This window comes from Coffea eugenioides, chromosome 1, assembly GCF_003713205.1.
Source record: "Coffea eugenioides isolate CCC68of chromosome 1, Ceug_1.0, whole genome shotgun sequence".
Taxonomy (NCBI): Eukaryota; Viridiplantae; Streptophyta; class Magnoliopsida; order Gentianales; family Rubiaceae; genus Coffea; species Coffea eugenioides.
Genome location: NC_040035.1, coordinates 31,692,777 through 31,711,953, shown reverse-complemented (window position 1 = coordinate 31,711,953; position 19,177 = coordinate 31,692,777). Strand labels below are relative to the sequence as shown.

Sequence of the window (19,177 nt, the reverse complement as noted above, 5' to 3'; positions counted from 1 at the left end):
GGAGGGTTCTTATACAAACCACCAAAACAAAAACAAACATCCTAACTGTCCGACTGCTACAATCAAACCTAACTATACTAGTGTATGTGTCAAAAGTCCCCGCGTCGGCCCCTGCTAAGGAAAACAAAAGGAAATGGGTAAGCTATATGCTTAGTAAGTAAACAGGGGCAAAAGCGTAAATCTCACGTAACAACAATTGCACAGTAAGAGTAAAGCAAAAGCAGAAAAATAACATCACATAATAAGGATACAGGTGGCTCCAAAGCCAGATCGTTTGCCATGTGTGACCTCCTGCCGACACTCCGTCGACCTCAAATAATGGTCCGTAGAACTTCACTTGTACTCCCACCGTACACCTTATCACCCTCTCTGGCCAGTCACCTCACAAACTTGTCCGGGCGAACGAAATCAAAAACTTGAGCTCGGGTCACAAACTTGGTCCACATTCTTGGTGAACCGGATTCACAAACTTGGTGACCTCAGACTAAGTTGAACTGGCTTCGACCAAGCCCTGACCGGCTCGAATAGTCCATCTAGGTCGGAAGATCAACCCCAAACTCACAAACTTCACAAAATTATTCAAAAGTCACCCCGAGCCACAAGCTCAAGGGTTTTAGTTCCAAAATTGCTCATATACACAAGCCATGTACAAATATGTGCGCAAGTTAGGGTTTAGGTCGAGTACAATAAATTACACCCTCGCCTAGGTACCCTCTTCATACATATCGAAACACATAAGCAACTAACACACAAGAGCGGCCTGAATACTTACACAACGAATAAAAGAGCAAAAGTACGAAATTCGTGCCGCGAGGAGTAGCTAGTAGGCCCCACCGGCTCCACCTAACTCACCAACGTCTGAAATTGAAGATTGTGTCACAATATATCACAAACGGCTACTAACATACTTAAAACAAGCAAAACGGCAAAACGGAAAAATCGGCACATGCAAGTGCGGAAACGGCAAAACGGGTGCACGCGCCCGCGCGGAACGGCAAACGGAAATGGCCAAATCTGCCTTCTCAAACCGTTTTGATCAAAAGTTAGCTAGGAATGTCGGATCAAGGTACATGAGGTACCATTGCGAAGCTAAGAGGAAGGGCTACTATTTTCATGAAGACACCTAAGTCCGGATCTGAACAGAAATAGGTCGAAAGTATGGAAAATCGTTCCAGAAATTCGCACTTTAGAGTGATGGACAGGGTATGTTTACTGGACCATAACTCCCAGGTCACAAATCCAAATCTGGAAATTCCAAAGGCATTAGAAAGCTGAGACATAAGGCTAAAACTTTGATGTTTTGGCCAAGACCTGAATCCACTCAGAACAGAACGAAAATTGGATGCCAAAGTATCCGTCAGAACAGTCCAGATCCAAAGGCAGTTCTGACGATCAAACTTGTTTTGGTCATAACGGAAGCTACGGAACTCGGATTTCGACGTACTTTATACCGTTTCGAAGCTAAAACCAAGATCTACATTTCTTATGAAGGAGTTGATACCCAGATCGTACGGGATCAAAACGGAAAAATGCACGGTCAGAGGCTGAAATTCAAAACGTACACACTTTCAGGGTACAAAACAGGTGCGAGTATTTTGGTTATAACTCGAGCTACACAGATCCGTTTGTCCGGAAATTTTGCAGCTATATTCAAGACATAAGAGGCTACAATATTGAAGAAGGCCACTCAGTCCAGTTTTGAGGGTAACTAGGTCAAACATGCAAGAAACTACATCAAAACCGTAAAACAGATTCACCAAAATGCATTCTAGCGGAAACATCATAACTCAGGCTCTCCAAGGCCAAATCCAGAAATTCCAAAACCAGCTGAAAGCTAAGAAACAGGGTTAAATTTCATCAGAAGGCCTCAACAACCAATTCGGAAGCAATTCCAGCCAAAACAACCAATTACAGGCGCAATTCTTACATTCGGGTAAAACCAGAACAGCAATAGTAATTTCAACTTATCTCATTCGAAACTACTCCGATTGAACTGAAATTTTGCAGTCATCTCTAAAATGTCATTACCTACAACTTTCATGTTTTAAGCCAAGGCCAATTCGGCCTCTAACTAGGAGCTAAAAATTCGGGCAGAATGCTCCCTCAAGAACCCTAATTTTCTGAAATTTCTTCCAAACCAGAAATTGGTTGCAATTAATCACTTTTTCCACCTCCTAGAGTCATTATATACCATTTCTAATCATCATAGATAGCCACACAATCATGCTTATATTAAAACAGAAAAATCCCCAAATATAATAAAACTTCCTCATTCCAACCACAAATCAAGAAATAATCCATAAACTTGCATCTCATACCACCACTAAGCATGATTTAAGCATCAATTAAAGGAGGAGGGTGGTTCTACACAACTTACCTTAAAAACAAGAGAGAGAGAGCTCTTGGTCACCTTAACTTTCCAAAAAACTTCACACAACAACTCACCAACACTTCCTTAAGTGGTTTTATGGAGCAAAATCAAGGTTGGATGGTTGTTTTGATGATTTGGATCAAGATTGAAGTGTTTTCTTCCTTATGCTTGGAGTAAGAGAGAGAGAAAGAGAGCAAGAGAGGGCCGGCCATTTCTTGTTGATTTTTGAAGATTTTTGGTCATTTTTAAGCTATTTTAACCAAATTGGTAACCAAATTGGTAAAAGGGTGAATAGTGTTCAAAAAAGTCAAACCAATCCTATGGTGACACTTGTCACCTTTTATTAAATATCTACCTAACTTATCTCTCTCATATCAATCCAAATTGCAACCTCTACTTATCTCTTAACACCCGATAAATTAATTCCAGTATTCAAAACTTAACCTAGTTGGCCGAATTTTTCCGAACTTTTCGCACTAGTGGGTCCCACGTCCAGTATACGCTCTTAATTTCTCAAAACCTATTCGATACTCGGAAAATCATCTAAAATTTATATCTGCTCCTTAAATTCATCTAGCAATTTTTCTAATCACGAAAATGCAGAAAACAAGCCACGGAAAATGATAAAACCTAGAAAATGAAAAAATACGGGTTCTCACAGTAATGGTGTCGATTGAATCAATTTCTTGAAACTTGATTAGAGGAGAGAGTAATTTGAATTTTGAACTTTGAGAGAGAACTGAAGGGTTGCGTCCGAGACAAAGAAAGTTAATGAACTTAATGAGGTAGGTGGCTTCCTTATATGAAGCAATTTTTGAGTGTCGGACGGCCGAACGAAGTGACGTGTCCGACGCAATCGTCCGAACCAGAATTTTCCAGAAAAGAATGAAGAACACTGTCGGACGTTCGTTTTAATCTATCGGACGTCTGATAAGAAGTGACCAAAGAGAAATTTAGAGAATTTTTTCTGAGACGCCCAGTTTTGTTCTCAGATACACAAATTGATCCAGTGGAAGGGCTTTTGTGAGGATATCAGCAATTTGATCTTTAGAATAAACATATTGAACACAAATTTCACCATTGTGGACAAGATCGCGAATGAAGTGATGCTTAATGTCTATATGCTTTGTCCTAGAATGTTGAATGGGATTTTTTGTCAAATTAATGGCACTGGTATTATCACAAAACATAGGTACGGAATTATACACTAAACCAAAATCATTTAAAGTGTTTTTCATCCACAACAATTGAGCACAGCAAGCACCAGCAGCAACATATTCTGCTTCAGTTGTAGATAATGAAATGGCATTCTGCTTCTTGCTGAACCAGGATACTAAGCAATTTCTAAGAAAATTACATATACCAGTTGTACTTTTTCTATCTACTCTACAGCCACCAAAATCAGCATCAGAGAATCCACACAAGGGAAGTTCATGACACTTAGAATACCAAAGGCCAAAACTTACAGTTCCTTTTAAGTATCTAAAGATTCTTTTTACCACAGTTAAATGTGATTCCTTTGGACAATATTGAAAATGAGCACATAAGCACACAGCAAATATGATATCAGGTCTACTAGCTGTTAAATAAAGCAAGCTACCAATCATACCTCTATACTTCTTTTCATCAACTTTTGTACCTTCTTCATCTTTGTCAAGCTTGGCAGATGTGCACATGGGTGTTCCAACTTGCTTTGAGTCCTCCATTCCAAATATTTTCAGCAGTTCTTTGGTGTATTTGGTTTGATTGATGAATGTTCCATCTTGGGTTTGTGTCACTTGGAGTCCAAGGAAGAAATTCAGTTCTCCCATCATGCTCATTTCAAACTCTTTTTGCATGATTTTGGAGAAATCCTTGCACAGTCTCTCATTAGTTGTACCAAATATAATATCATCCACATAAATTTGTACAATTAGAAGATCATTCAAACTTTATTTAGTGAAAAGGGTAGTATCCACTATACCTCTTTTGAAACCATTTTCAATCAAAAAATCACTCAAACGCTCATACCATGCTCTTGGAGCTTGTTTTAAACCATATAGAGCTTTTGAGAGTTTAAAAACATGATTTGGATAATTTTCATTTTCAAAATCAGGAGGTTGATCAACATAAACTTCTTGATCTATAAAACCATTTAAGAAAGCACTTTTAACATCCATTTGAAATAACTTAAAATTCTTGAAACATGCAAAAGCTAAAAACATTCTAATAGATTCTAGCCTAGCTACGGGTGCAAATGATTCATCATAATCTATTTCTTCTTCTTGAGTGTAACCCTTAACTACCAATCTGGCCTTGTTTCTAACTATTTCGCCTTTGTCATTCATTTTGTTTCTAAAAATTAATTTAGTGCCAATAATAGGATGATCTTGTGGTCTAACAACTAATGTCCAAACCTTATTTCTTTCAAATTGATTTAACTCCTCTTCCATGGCCAAAATCCAGTTCTCATCATTTAATGCATCAGCAACATTTTTGGGCTCAAGATGTGAGACCAATGCAAAGTTATCTATTAATTGTCTAGAGGAGGAACGTGTTCTGACCTTTTCAGATTAATCCCCAATGATAAGTTCCTTGGGATGATTTTGGACGAATTTTCAGACTCTTGGAAGATCATTTGGAATTCCAATGTCACTGTCATTGTCTTCTTTAGCAGGACTGTCTTGATTTTCATCTTCTTTTGAATTTTATGATGGAGCTGTGCTTTGATTGCTGATTATTAGCCTCTTTAATTCTTCTTGAACACCTGCATCATCATCTTCACCGCAACTCATGGAAGTATGACCATTAGATTCATCAAAAGTGATATGTATAGCTTCTTTTATAACCAGAGTTCTACGATTATAAACTCTAAAATCGCTCTTGTTTTCACAATATCCCAAGAAGATCCCCTCATCAGATTTTTTATCAAACTTACCAAGATGCTCCTTGATGTTCAGAATGAAGCATTTGCAACCAAAAACTTTAAAGTAACCAACTGCAGGTTTTTTATCAAACAACAGCTCATATGAAGTCTTATTCAAGATTGGTCTTAAGAGAACTCTGTTCATGATATAGTATGCAGTGTTTATAGTTTCAGTCCAAAAGTACTTTGGTAAATTGCATTCACTAAGCATGGTTCTAGCAACTTCTTGAAGAGTTCTATTTTTCCTTTCAACTACTCCATTTTGCTGAGGTACTCTAGCAATAGAAAACTCATGTGTAATGCCATTGTTGTCACAAAATTCTGGAAATCCATAAAAAATGAAATTCTGTGCCATTGTCACTTCTTATTTTTATGATTTTCAAACCAATCAGATTTTGAACCTTGGCAAACAGGGAAATAAAATTTTTGAAAGTATCATCTTTATGTGCAAGAAACATCACCCAAGTGTATCTAGAATAGTCATCAACAATAACAAAACAGAATCTCTTGCCACCAAGGCTTGTGGTTTGAGTTGGACCAAAAAGATCAAGATGTAAGAGTTCTAAGGGCTTTGAGGTAGAAACACATTTTTTTGGTTTAAAAGGTACCTTGACTTGTTTTCCAAATTGGCAAGCATCACAGATGCGATCTTTACAAAAATTGAGTTTTGGAAGTCCTCTAACCAGGTCCTTTTTGGAAATTTCTTTTAGCAACTCCATATTGAAATGACAAAGCCTTCTGTGCCACAACCAGGGATCCTCATTTGCTACTTTGAGACAACTAAGGCTGGAAGCATCAACCTTTTCAAGAATCACCACATAAATGTCATTAACTCTTTTTCCTTTGAAAATAATGTTGAACTTTGAATCAAGAACAAGGCATTCATGTTTCTTAAATAACACGAGCAGGTTCCTATCACATAGTTGACTAACACTCAGCAAATTGTAACTCAGGTTGTCGACTAAAAGAACAATATGAACAAAAGTCTGACCATTCTTACCAACATCACCAATACCAACAGTTTTGGCTTTATTATCGTCTCCAAAAGTAACCTTTCCACTTATTTTTGGCTTGAGCTTGATGAATTGTGATGCATCACCAGTCATATGTCTTGAGCATCCACTATCTATGAACCATTTTGATTCTTTAACACTGTTCACCAGGTTCACCTACACAGTAATTCACAATATAATGTTTGGTACCCATTACTTTTTGGGTCCATCATGGTTAGCATTATGTCTAATAACCCACATGCATCTCATTCCATTTCTCAAGTTTTTCTTAACATAACAGTTGCTATTCATGTGACCAAATTGACAACAAAAGTTGCATACTGTCATTGGATCAATCAAATGAACATGTTTAATGAATCTGACTTGCCTTCTCCTATGAATAGCAAACTCATTTGCATTTTGATTCAGTCTTATCTGATGAGTGTTAAGGTGAGATTCAGTGTCATTCTTTTGAAGGCGGTTCTGTTTCATATGATGTAACAATTGACATAAATCATCCATCCTTTTTTTTAGGCTGCATTGTTCACTTCTGAGTATGTCATAGAAATTTATCTTTTTGTTAAGTTCAGCAAGCACATCAATTTCAATCCTTTTCAGGTTCTCATTTTCATGCTTAAGACACTTATTTTGTCTAAAGAGATTTGCATTATCTTGTATTAGAAAGCTAATTTTCTGCTTTAATTCCTTGTTTCTAACATAGAATTCTTTTAAGCTATTATGCATTTTTTCTAGGAAAGAATTAATATCAACATGAGACTCACTATCACTATCAGTTTGAGAGTTACAATAAGTTACCTCTTCATCTCCAATGGCCATGAAAGTCACTTGGGCAGATTCCTCTTCTTCCTCTACTTCTCCTTCTGAATTGTAGTCATTCCAGGTGATCTGGAAATTGTTGAATTTTGATTTTCGTTCACTCTTGTTCTCCTTTTTCTTCATTGGACATTCATTTGCATAGTGACCAGGTTGGCCGTATTAAAAGTACTTATCAGTTTGCTTTTTGTTGAATTCCAGCTTTCCTTTATTTCTGAAGTTGTTGGACTGATTTGGAAAGGAATTGCTATGTCCTCCTTTTCTGAATCTTCTCTTGTTGAGTATTCTTTTGAAATCTCGTGTGATGAGTGCAATGTCACTATCATCACCTTCCATGTCATCTCCATCCAGAGAGATTGTATCATCTTCTTCTTGTGAAGTTTTCAGAGCAATGCTCTTTCTAACTCTTGTGTCTTCTTCTTCCTGCACCTTAGACTTGAGTTTTAGCTCGTAAGAGGTGAGTGAATTTATAAGGGATTCAATAGATAAAGTGTTCAGATCTTTGGCTTCCTCAATGGCAGTCACTTTGCTCTCTCAATCCTTTGATAGAGCGTTCAGAATTTTTCTATTTTTCTCACCTAGAGAGTAATCTTTGTCAAGAACTTCTAGATCCTTAATAAGATCATTGAATCTGCAATACATCTTGTCGATGTTTTCGTGAGGTTCCATCTTAAAGGATTCATACTTCGTGACCGGAATAGATTTCTTCTGTTCTCTCACATTTTCACTTCTTTCGTGTATTTCTCAAAGTTTGTCCCAGATTTCTTTTGCAGATTTACAGCCCTTGACTCTAACAGATTCGTTTGAGTCTAAAGCATTGTACAGTACATTCATTGCCTTGGCATTTAGAGTGAGATAGGTTTTATCTTCAACAGTTAGTTCCCTTCTTGTTTTTGGTCTCGGCCTGTTTGTCTCTGTATCAATAGTAGAGGCATCAAACGGACCTTCATTGACAATAAACCATAGATCAATATCAATAGATTGTAAGAAGATAATCATCCTTTCCTTTCAACTCACATAGTTTGAACCATTGAATATAGGAGGTCTAGTTACAGATTGTCCCTCAAAGAACATGGCATTGTTGATTGTCATTTTTACTCCTAAGGCGATTGAGCTTAATCTCAATGAGACCAAGTTCTGATACCAATTATAAGGATCGAGGACAACCTAAGAGGGGGGGTGAATTAGGTTATCTAAAAAAGTAAGTTAAGATATGAGTCACCCCCTTTTTTGACCTATTTTTCTTTTTCAAGAGGACCTCACAGAAAAGCAGTTGATCGACTAGCACAAGCAATTTGTGAGTAAAACAGGTAAGCAATATATATATATATATATATGTATATATAGCAAGACAGTAAATGAAGGGATAGAACTGCAAACCAAATTTCAAACTTGACTAAGTTTGAATATCACTTTATATATCAAGTTTCTTCAATATGATCAACTTTCAACCAATCTCTTGTGTACAAATGAAAAATCACTTCCTTCTTGTCTCAAGTCTCACTCGATCAAGCAAGGAAGTTTTACAATCACACGGATAACCCTCACAAAGCTACACTATTGAAAAAATTGAATCACACTTGAAAAGCTAAAAAGAGATGACACAACTAAGAGTATAAATCTTCCTTTTGGAGTATTCACACACTTGAATCACTCAAGATCTGATGTAGACTTAATTGTGTAAAAGTTGTTTTGAAGAGTTGACTAATCCCTATTTATAAGGGACTAAAAAATTCTTTAATAAATGCTGTCAACGGATAGAAGGCAGATGGAAGGTCAGCTAGCCGTTGGTAGTGTCGGACGTCCGGTACTCTAATTTTATGCGTCCGAATGAAGACAGTGAGTTCAAGATGATTTCTTGCAATTCTTAGGACGTCCGGTCCCTCCACGGTATACGTCCGAAAGTGAACTTGCAAATCCTTCTTCATTTCTATCGGACGTCCGATGTTCCAGTGTTTTGCGTCCGAAGTACAGCAACGTTTGTGGGACGTCCGGCATAGAGATATTGTGTGTCCGAACGAGATAAGTGATCATAGATGTTTTGACATATTACCTTCGGACGTCCGAGTGTGAGTTCTTCATGCGTCCGAAGTCACTCAATGGTTGTCGGCCGTCCGTTATGGTTCTTTTGTGCGTCCGACAGTAATTTGTCAAACCTCGATCCAGTTTTAACTTCAGGTCTTTGATCTGGTTTTTGTTCCAAATCCTAAAATGAACTCTTCAAAGAATATTAGTAACATCCAATTGTTTTGTAATCATCAAAAGTTATGAACTGAGATATACAGTTGAAAATATAAAAAAGTAAATTGAAAAATGTGTTTATAATACAAGCGAAATATCAATTGGTAAAATTGAACTATCCAAACACACTTATTAATTTTTATTAGGTGAATTTGATTAGATTGAATAGACTCCATTAAACTCGATTAGATTTCATCAAACTCAATTAACTTAAGTTCGAACTCAAGTAAAACTAAAATCGATCTAGCACGATCTCGAATTTTTATGAACTCAAGTTAAACTAAAACTCCCTCCAGAGGAATTGATCACCACATTAATTGTGGGGTGGAAGGTTAATGGTTCAAAATCCATCGAGTGTGTGGTGCATCCGTTTAGTTTGATGGTGGTTCAGTCCCCGTCAGGTTTCCCTGATTCAATTGAGCTATCCCATAGAGTAGGTTCCCCCGGTAGAAGTAGGAGTAGGTTAGGTTATGTTAGATGTGCAGTTACGACAAAAAAGAAAAGTTAAACTAAAATCGAGCTAGCACGATTCGGTTTCTAAAAACTCAGCGAACTCAAACTTATTTTAGTTAAAATTCGAGTTGTCCACCGTTGAACTCAACTCAAATGCAGCTGTTTTAGCGCTAGTGAGAGACTAGAAAATGCAGTGAAGATGTATCTAGAATAAGGCTAAGTTGGGCATTTTGTTTTTATTTTATTCTTTTTTGTCGTTTTAGGCTTTCTGACTTAACGACATCGTTTTCTCTTATCCCAAAACCCCTACACCAACTCCACCTTCTTCCTCCGCTCGGTGTGAAATTATCAGACTTCTCCCTTTCAATCTTCAGTGATAATACTAGAAACTTCTATGGCGGCGGCACCAACAGCTTCAGCTTCAACAGCTTATCTTTGTTCATATGCTTCTCCTCATCGCCCATCTCTTCCTTCATCTTCTTCAAATTATTTCCAAACCCATTTTCCCTTGAAACCCATTTCCTCCAGAGGCTTTTGTTTTTGTTTGCCCAAAAATGCAAACATTCCGGTAATCAATAACAACAGCAGCAGGAGATGCCGATTTCTTAAAGCTTCTCAGTCACAATCCGAAGACTCCGCTGCCGAAGTAATTTTTTTCTGTTTAGTTGCTTTTAACTCGTGATGGAAGTTGTGGCTGATGTTCTTTCTTCGCTTGGTGTGTTTAGTCGAAGCCAATTTTGATTCTTTATGTATCTTAATCTGAGATTCATTAATTAAAATTTGATATTGGTAGGTAGGCTTGATTTTGGGGAATTACAAGCTGAATTTCAAGTATAGATATGTAAACAAGAACAAAGATGTTGTTATTTTAGTTGATTTTTTATTCTAAAAAATTGTGCAACTCTGCTGGAATTTGGTCAAAATACAGTGAACAGATACATCTTTTCTTTCATCAATTTTGTTTTAAGGTGTCTGCTTTCAGAGAAATTACTAAATCAACTTATTGACAGGAATTGTAAGTAAGTAGTTCATTCATAGTGTTTCTTGCTGGCTTCAAGGCTGCTGCTGAAAAATGAAGTTTTGTTTGTCTCTTTTACCAAAAACTCTTAAAACGGGACGAGGTTAAGTTGAGTTCCCCTTACACCACCACCAATGAATCAAAACAGAGAGAGAGAGAGAGAGAGAGAGAGAGAGTGTGTGTGTGTACCATGTCTGTATACTTTACAGTGTGTGTCTCATATTTCAAAGTTTAGAGATCGCTTCCTCTGTCACTGTCTCTGTTTTGAACCTATTATTGGTTCTTATCTCATGCAGTGTTCCGTTCATTTACAAAGGTAACAAGTAATGGTAATTTTTCATCAACCATATAAATTTTCTGTAAAATGGGAGAAATTTTGAGTACTTTTATAGCTGCCATTGCATGCTTAATAATATCAATGTGATACATGATAGACTGATGATGAAGATGAGACTCCTCTCAGTAAAACAGAAGAGGAAGCGGACCAAGAACTTCCTTCAAGATTGGAGTCTACTATCTCAGCTTATAAGGAGGCCATTTTAAATGGAGATGAGAAAAGTATATCCGATTTTGAAGAGATAATACACATGGTAGAAAAGGAGAGGAATGAGTTGTTAGAAAAGGTTTCTGTTTTGTCAGATGAAATTGGTGCTCAGAAGGACAAGTATGTTCGTTTGCAAGCAGATTTTGACAACTTCAGGAAGAGAACAGAGAATGAGAAGCTAACAATAAGGAGTAATGCCCAGGGAGAAGTGATTGAGAGTCTCTTGCCTATGGTAGATAACTTTGAACGAGCCAAGCAACATATCAAACTAGAGACAGAGCAGGAAAAGAAAATTGATGCAAGTTATCAGGGCATATACAAGCAATTTGTAGAAATCATGAAGAACTTGGGTGTATCTGTTGTACCAACTGTTGGGACATTATTTGATCCTATGGTAAGCCAACACTCTTATTGCTTCCAGCATTCCTGCTGATTTCTTTTTTCTTACTTTCAGCAGGATCTATAACTGATTGGTTGGTGGCAGATTTAGCCACTTATGAACTCTTTCAAAACTTTGATGCAGATGGTAAAACTGAGACCTCAACCCAGATAAGCAAATGTACCCTCTAGTCTGAGGGGCTAAATAATTTTTGGTGAATAAATGTGCTAATGCTTAGAAATTTAGCGAAGTTTTGGTTTTCCAAATTTAGTTGATTATTGGTGGGAAACCCTTGAGTAGGCCGTCAGGCTGAGACTCGACGAGAAAGAAATAATGCTGGAGCAACTGTAATGAAGATACAGTATTGGATCCCCTTACATATTAAATCAGGACCTGGTATCCTAGTTTGACTGGATTAGTTATCCACCTAGAAGTACTATGATAGTTGGCCAGGTTGTAAACCAAGCCTATAAGAACTGAACCACTATTATGGGTTGCAATCATTTTTGCAAGAAAAGTAGGCTGTTTTGGAAGTATATTTGTTATACGTCCATGAATTCACAAGATTGCCTACTCCAAGAAAGTATGGAGAATTATAAACTCCCTGGTGTTTCGAATTCTGATTTCTTGTTTTGGCCTCCCCAAAAAGAATTGTTGTTTTCTTTGATATTTCTTCATTTGATGTACTCTTTGTGTATAACAGAAATGATTAAAGGGTTCATCTACATGTTTTTTGCTAACTCTGTATTGGAATTCCTGTATTCTGTTCACACTCTCTTTGGGCTATTATGTTATTCAGTTTTTTTTATTCATATTCTCTTTAGTCGAACTATGGCCTTCAGTTTTGGGTGAAGGCAGTAAAATTTTCATATTCATACTGTCTTGGTACACCCCCAAAAGCTCTATTTCCTTCTCTCCAATCAGGACAACTTTATAAACTGCAATGGAAGCTGAAATACAGCACCAAGAAAGTGAAAATAGGCTGTTGTGGTTGTGATTGTTGAGTGATGGTGGACACTTAAATTTTGAGGTGACAAGCTTGAGGGATAAAAAATGTGGAAAAGAAAGATCAGACCTAGAAAGTTGGCGTTGAACTTGTCAGGTTTTACAGTTACCATCTAATGTTTTGTGGTGTTGAATGTTTGCATCCATGTGGAAAGATACACAATAGCATTGTTCTTCATGATTGTAATTGAGAAATACAAAGCTACTACAAAAAATGCATATGAACTGAGATATTTTTCATGCTGAGAATACTCAACTGGATGAAATTAAAAGTACGAAGCTCGGAGAGCTAGCAATTTGAGATTGAAGTTCCTTAGGTCCTAGATTAGCTGCTGAACACGATTCATTTTGTCTTGTAAGTTCCTGTTGTTTATTTTTTTGCAAGAGGTCATTCTTGCCTCAATTTCTGCAACATGATCAATAGCACCCAAACTATTAAAAGTTTTAAAGAATAGGTTTGGAATTCATGTGCTTTGGCATACTTGATTTCCAAGAAAAGGCTTTTTGTATAGTAGTGATTTATCTTAGATAGACAAGTTTGGAAATTCTTGATTCCTGTCAATCTCCGATTCTTTTGTAAAGGAGCATTTCATAGCAGTTTTCATCTTAAAACTTAAACTTTCAGGCTGTTGGGCTTCTCCATGTAGCATTTTGTTTGGTAACTTTTTGTAACCAAGCATCAGTTGCAACTCTCAGAACAAGAATGATTAATCTTCCCTATAATTGGCCTGACATACTTCCAACTTATCAGAAATGTCCTTCCACTTGCAATGCCACCCATAAGAAATTCTTTTCTCTGAAAATAAGGGGTATTTACATTATGAAGGCCAAAAGTTTTTAAAAGGTGTATCTCCCCCCCCCCCCCCCCCCACACACACAAAAGAAAAGCCAAATATTGTCTCTTCCTCCCTAATAAATCTGGGAGTAAGTTTCTTTGTTTAGGTAACTATCATCTGTTCCAGCTTCCAGAAAATGAAATTTACCACGAATGTACCCTGTAATACTTTGTTACATTTGGCCCAATGTCCCAACCCAAACTTAGTGTTAAATCTCCATATGCAATGAACCTCTCATCCAGAGATCAAATTTCTTTGTTTACGCTACTCTTTGAACACTTGGAACCATGAAATAAAACGAAATTTTCAAGGCAATAATACTGCTTTTAATCAGCCTGACGAGAGATTGAGTGTCACTGGAAAATTCATCTGAAACTTTCAGTGTTTACATGTAATTCTTCTAGCTTAGAATCTTTTTTGTAATAGTTGTCTGCAATGTTAGTTGCTGCTGTTTACTGAAAGCCTCCATTACTATTAACAGAAGAATTAGAGATGGTGTTTCCTGTCTCCATGATTGTGACCTAAAAATAAAACATGAGAAAAGCAAGCAATATGCCAGTTAGGACAGTTGAGATACAATTGGAAATTGAAAAGGTGTCAAATTAAAGCCCATGGATTGCATCCAAGTCATCAAGAATTTCCAACCATGTGATTTGCTTATTGCCTAACCTTCTAAAGAAAATATGAAGGCAAACTATTTATCAAGGATTTGCCCGCCCTTGTGGAAATGGTCATTGAGTAAATTAGATACTTTTATCAACAAATCTCCTCAGGTTAAGGTGTGCCCTCTGAAATCATTCATCTATCCTGGTAATAAAGCTGATAGGCCACACTTTCTTTGTGCATATCAAGTCACTGGAAGTGGTTGTGGTGCTGTGTTTTAGGTCTCATAAGTTACTTCTAGCACTGTCTGTGTGTTTTTTTTCTTTTTTTTGGGTTCAAGATTGTTCATGGCTTAATTGATTTGTTGGTTTTGGATCTTAGTATTTATCTAAGAGAAATTGGAATCAGGAAGTGAAATAAATCCGTTACAGATAACAACTATGGGCTTCAAAAATTTTGGGATGAACCCCAAAAACCAGGAATTCTTGATCCCTAACAAACTGGAGGGTTTTTCTCAGTTCCCAAATTTGATTTGTGACCTTCTAGGAGAATTATTTATTCAATCATTTCTTTTCACTTTCTCCCTCTCCCCCTTTGTCCTTCACTGACTCTACTTACTCCTTGCTAGCAAATACATTATGTGCTCTCTCTCCTTTCCACTGCTGGCTGCAATCCTCTCTTCTACCTATCAATTTAGGAAAATTTTGCAGATTTGCTAACAAGAACAAATCAAGTTTTTCCAAATGTACATGTCCAAATCTAGTGATGCCACTGTTCTTTCTCGCTGCATTCTCTTCTCTACGTCATCAATAGCTGTTATCTTTTGTTCTCAATCTCATTGCATAAGTTAAATTTTTGGAAGGAACAATTGGAAAACTTAGATAGAGGCTCTTCTTTGGAGTTGGACTACTATAAATCTAGCCTTTCTGGGTTTGTGATGTGATTTTGATCTTTAATGAAACTCTGTCTTCTTTTAGGTAATATCATAGAAATTCGGGGTTGGTGATAAATTAGCCCCTTATTCAAGGTTTTCTCTTGGTTTTCCCTAAAGGCCTAGACTTAGATCGTGGGTTAAGGTAATTCCCCTCTTACTTGCACCACCACCTCTGTCCGGCAAATTTTTCTCAAGAACAATTGGATGTTGAGTTGCTGTACACAGTGATCATATTATTTATCGCTATGTTCCACATGATCTTAGGTTTTTTTTTTAAAAAAAAATGTTCCATTTAGACCTGGAGCCAATACTACGCATTAAGTTTTGGTGCAGCCCAATTTGTCAGCCATGTAGGGTTTTAAAAGCATCTTTTCTGTTCATCTACAAAAGATGGTGCATTGCTTATTTAATTAAAATGATGATGCATATGGAGGAAAAGCTTGTGCTTAGAAGTGATTCAGCATTAACCTCGTCTTTATGCTTATAGCAACTTAAATGTATTTATGGAAAGGTGTTTGGGATTGAAATTGGACGACAATCCTAATTGGTGAGATGAATGATCCATTACACATGGCACAATATGCTTAATGAATGATACACAGCTAATTTGTTACTGAAGTTAAGGGTGAAAGTAGAGAATAGATGCATAGATGCTCACAGCATTCATCTGGTCCTTGCTCACCTGAAATTTTAGTTTTTGTTCTTGGTAAATGTTATGTTTCTCAATTTGAAACTTCAATACCTTTACAAATGTTATTTTCATTTTCTAAATCCTGGTAGTCTCTTTTATATATTCTTCTTCCCCCAAGCAGTACCCATGTCAGAGATGACATCACACTAGGATCAGTATTCGACACTTAATCTGAGGTTTTGGGCATATTAAAGGTAATGATGAACCTTAGAACAGAAAAAAGAGGGAAAGAAGGGTGCAGTCTCTTTCATGGTTGAAAAAACTATCTTTGACTTATATATGTTGATTTGGGTGTGGTAATATCCCTACACCTCATTTCTTTTCTCTTCTTATACTCTGTTTGTTTCTATGCACTACTAGAGAGTAATAGTCAGTCATGCAATATCGTATTTTCTCGACATGTTACTTGGATATGAGCATAAATGAACGATTCTATACCCATCTTGGTGTCTTTGGCAGTGTTGCCATAAAATTAATGATAATAATTACCTGTAGTTTACATCCATATGCAAGTCCTTGAAACATCCATGGTAGTTACCATGTACCTGTAAAACTATGGATTTTCTTTCCTGTGCTTTTTCTATTCCTACTGTGTTAAAAACATGGCAAGTAACTTTGAGGAATAATCTGGATAATAAAGTCACATGATGATTTTAGTGACAAATATTGGCTGTGTATGCACTGTGTTTGCTTGTACTGCATTTTTTATGGGACAAGCTTGTTAGGGGCAAATATGAGAAACATTCTTCTGAAGCAAAAAGACAGAATAACTGCCATTACTCTTTCCTGTGGTGCAAGCAGCCTGGAATGTCAAAAAAGAAAAGCTCAAGCACCCCCGCATCATCTGCATATGGTTTCATCTGAATTTTTCTTGAGACTAGTTCCAACACTAATTACCTGCCTGCATATCTATGACAATGTTTGACCAAAAATAGAATACATATAATACAATGATCTTACTAGATATAGAGTACAGAAAAACATACATACCGACATACTTAGAGGTGTGGTGTGTTAGCAATCTGTCATGTTGGTTTACTGCTAAATTAAATCTGGGGTGCCTCTACTTTGAGGCTATGTTTTCCAGGATAAATCTCTCTTTGATCTTTTGACCCTTTCATTTGGTTGAAAGCTAGCATCTGCAAATCTATTGACGTGCTAGTTGCTTTGTATACATGGAAGTTGATGAGCTAGGTTAAACTAAAATCATGATTGGCTGGGGATAGTTGAACTAAGTGTTTCCTTGCTATGAAAATGCAGTACCACATCTTTTGTGATGTGACTTACCATGTGCATTCTTTCTCGTGGTTCAGTTACACGAGGCTATTGCCCAAGAGGAGTCTGAAGAGTTCAAGGAGGGTGTTATAATTGAAGAGTTCCGTCGTGGTTTTCTCCTTGTGGACCGACTTTTAAGACCAGCTATGGTCAAGGTTTCTTCAGGTCCTGGGGTAAGGCAACCCTCTTCAGCGGCATCCGAGCAGTCAGAGCAACCTGCTACTGCTGGAGTTGAGGAAATAGAGTTCAGCGAACAATCAACAGGATAAATCCCCCTGGAGAATGTCTTTCCAATCAACCTTCATGAACCCTTGATTCCTCCACTGCTGTAATCGACATTTTTTCAAGCTGAGATCTATTTCTCTCAATACAGGTCTTGCTACATGATGTTTCTGCAAAAAGACGACGAACCTGAATTTTCCCATGGAACATTCTCTTTAAAAATTTAAAGGAAGAGGAAATGTGAAACCTTAACCGCTTTGAAGCATGTGAGCCCTCTACAGTAGTAGCGATTGAGGCCCTTTCACTGTACTAGTGTTGAGCTGGAAAACATACAATCATATTTTTTATTTTTGCTACTTGCAGATTTAGTTTAATATGGATTTTAGAGTTTTAACTTTTTTGTTTAATGTTATTTAAATGAACTTTCATTGTGAATTGGTCTTTTCAAGTCTAAAAAGCTAATTTAGATGACAAAAAAATAAAAAAAGAAAAAGAAAAAGTAGGACACCTGAAAATATATTTTGGTGGAGCACAGAATAAGCTGCCGCTTTCAAGCAGCTAATGGCAGGCCTTTCCATCGAGTTTGGAAAGAGACGAAAGCAAGACTGGGTAAAGGTAGACTTACCATGCAAATAGATTTACCTTGTCCGAAAGCTTTGCAAAGGGGTAAATGTACAGATGTTCCTAGCTAAGCTGCCTTCCTCTTTTTTTTTTTTTTTTTTTTTTTTTTCGACACAGGGGTATCCGGATCAATCCTTGCGGGGCCTGACTAATCCCCTGCGGTCCGGAAGAGGAGGCCCCACTCCATACCGAACACATTAACAGCGGGACTCGAACCCTGAACAAGCCAGGAAAGTCGCTATACCCTAAGGAGGGGGAGCGGACCGTTCGAGCTACTCCGTGGGGGCAAAGACCAGCCACGTAGGGTGGCAAGTTGTGGGAGGTAGGGGTTGAACCCCTGACTTCCAGCATTCCAAAAAAAGGGATGACCACTGGACCAAATGGCCAGTGGCTTTTACGGCTTTTAGACAAGACTGCAGAGGATAAAGTCTCTAAGCGATTTGCAAAAAGGCCTCCCTGTGTCTAATGTCTATCAGTGACAAACTGCAATAGTTTATGCGACCTATTGCTGACAGACTGCAATAGTCTATGGTAGCACAACATATTCATTATCACATCTATCTGCTTAAGTGTTTAAACATGGAATCTGTCTACCTGAACCTTTTTATGTAACTAGTGGTAGGGAGGATAGCGATGGCTGATTTTGCAACAGATGCCGCAGGCAGCTTGGTGTACATCAATTTGGCTTGAAATCCCATTTTGGGTTGTAGATTGGAGGTTCAAGCTTCGCACCCTTTTAGTTAAAAAATTTAAAGGATGTGCCAGATTACCTTTTTGGTCTAGATTGGTCTGTATTCCATATAATCCTTATACAACTCAATTAGATTTTCCTTCTTTGTAGATTAGGAATCTAGGATAGTATAGATGCTGCAAATTGACCTAAAACAAACTTTTAGTAATAAATTGACCTAAAACCAACTTCCTCTAGAGGAGTTGACCACCATATTAATTGTGGGATGGGTAGTCAAGGGTTCAAATCTTGCCTCCCATCAATGTGTTTCAATATGAGGTTTGCTCTGATAGTAGTTCAGTCCCCGTCAGGTTCCCCCGACTCAGTTGGGCCACCCCATAGAGTAGGTTCTCCCCAGGAGTAGGAGTAGATTAAGCTATGCTAGATATGCTGTTACGACAAAAAAAAAAAAAAACTTTTAGTAATAAATGGAAATAGTGGAAGAAGGGGAAGACTCCATGATTTTGGAATCAAGGGAAACTTGCCAAGCAAATTTTGTTTAAGGCGACTATAAATGAACAGA

The 19,177-nt window shown here is 37.4% G+C and overlaps 1 protein-coding gene across 1 annotated transcript; it reads left to right on the top strand.

Moving 5' to 3' along the window:
* The first annotated feature begins 10,112 nt into the window (after positions 1-10,112).
* Positions 10,113-17,697, top strand: LOC113760330 (protein GrpE-like). Its single transcript, XM_027302887.1, has 3 exons — positions 10,113-10,442; positions 11,249-11,752; positions 17,120-17,697. The coding sequence occupies exons 1-3, from the start codon at positions 10,191-10,193 to the stop codon at positions 17,348-17,350; spliced, it is 987 nt and encodes a 328-aa protein (XP_027158688.1). The 5' UTR covers positions 10,113-10,190; the 3' UTR covers positions 17,351-17,697.
* The last annotated feature ends 1,480 nt before the right edge of the window (positions 17,698-19,177 follow it).

Coding starts and splice junctions, on each gene's coding strand:
- LOC113760330 (XM_027302887.1), top strand. CDS start 10,191: ATGGCGGCGGCACCAACAGCTTCAGCTTCAACAGCTTATCTTTGTTCA. Junction 10,443..11,248: donor CCGAAGACTCCGCTGCCGAA/GTAATTTTTTTC, acceptor GATACATGATAG/ACTGATGATGAAGATGAGAC. Junction 11,753..17,119: donor GGACATTATTTGATCCTATG/GTAAGCCAACAC, acceptor CTCGTGGTTCAG/TTACACGAGGCTATTGCCCA.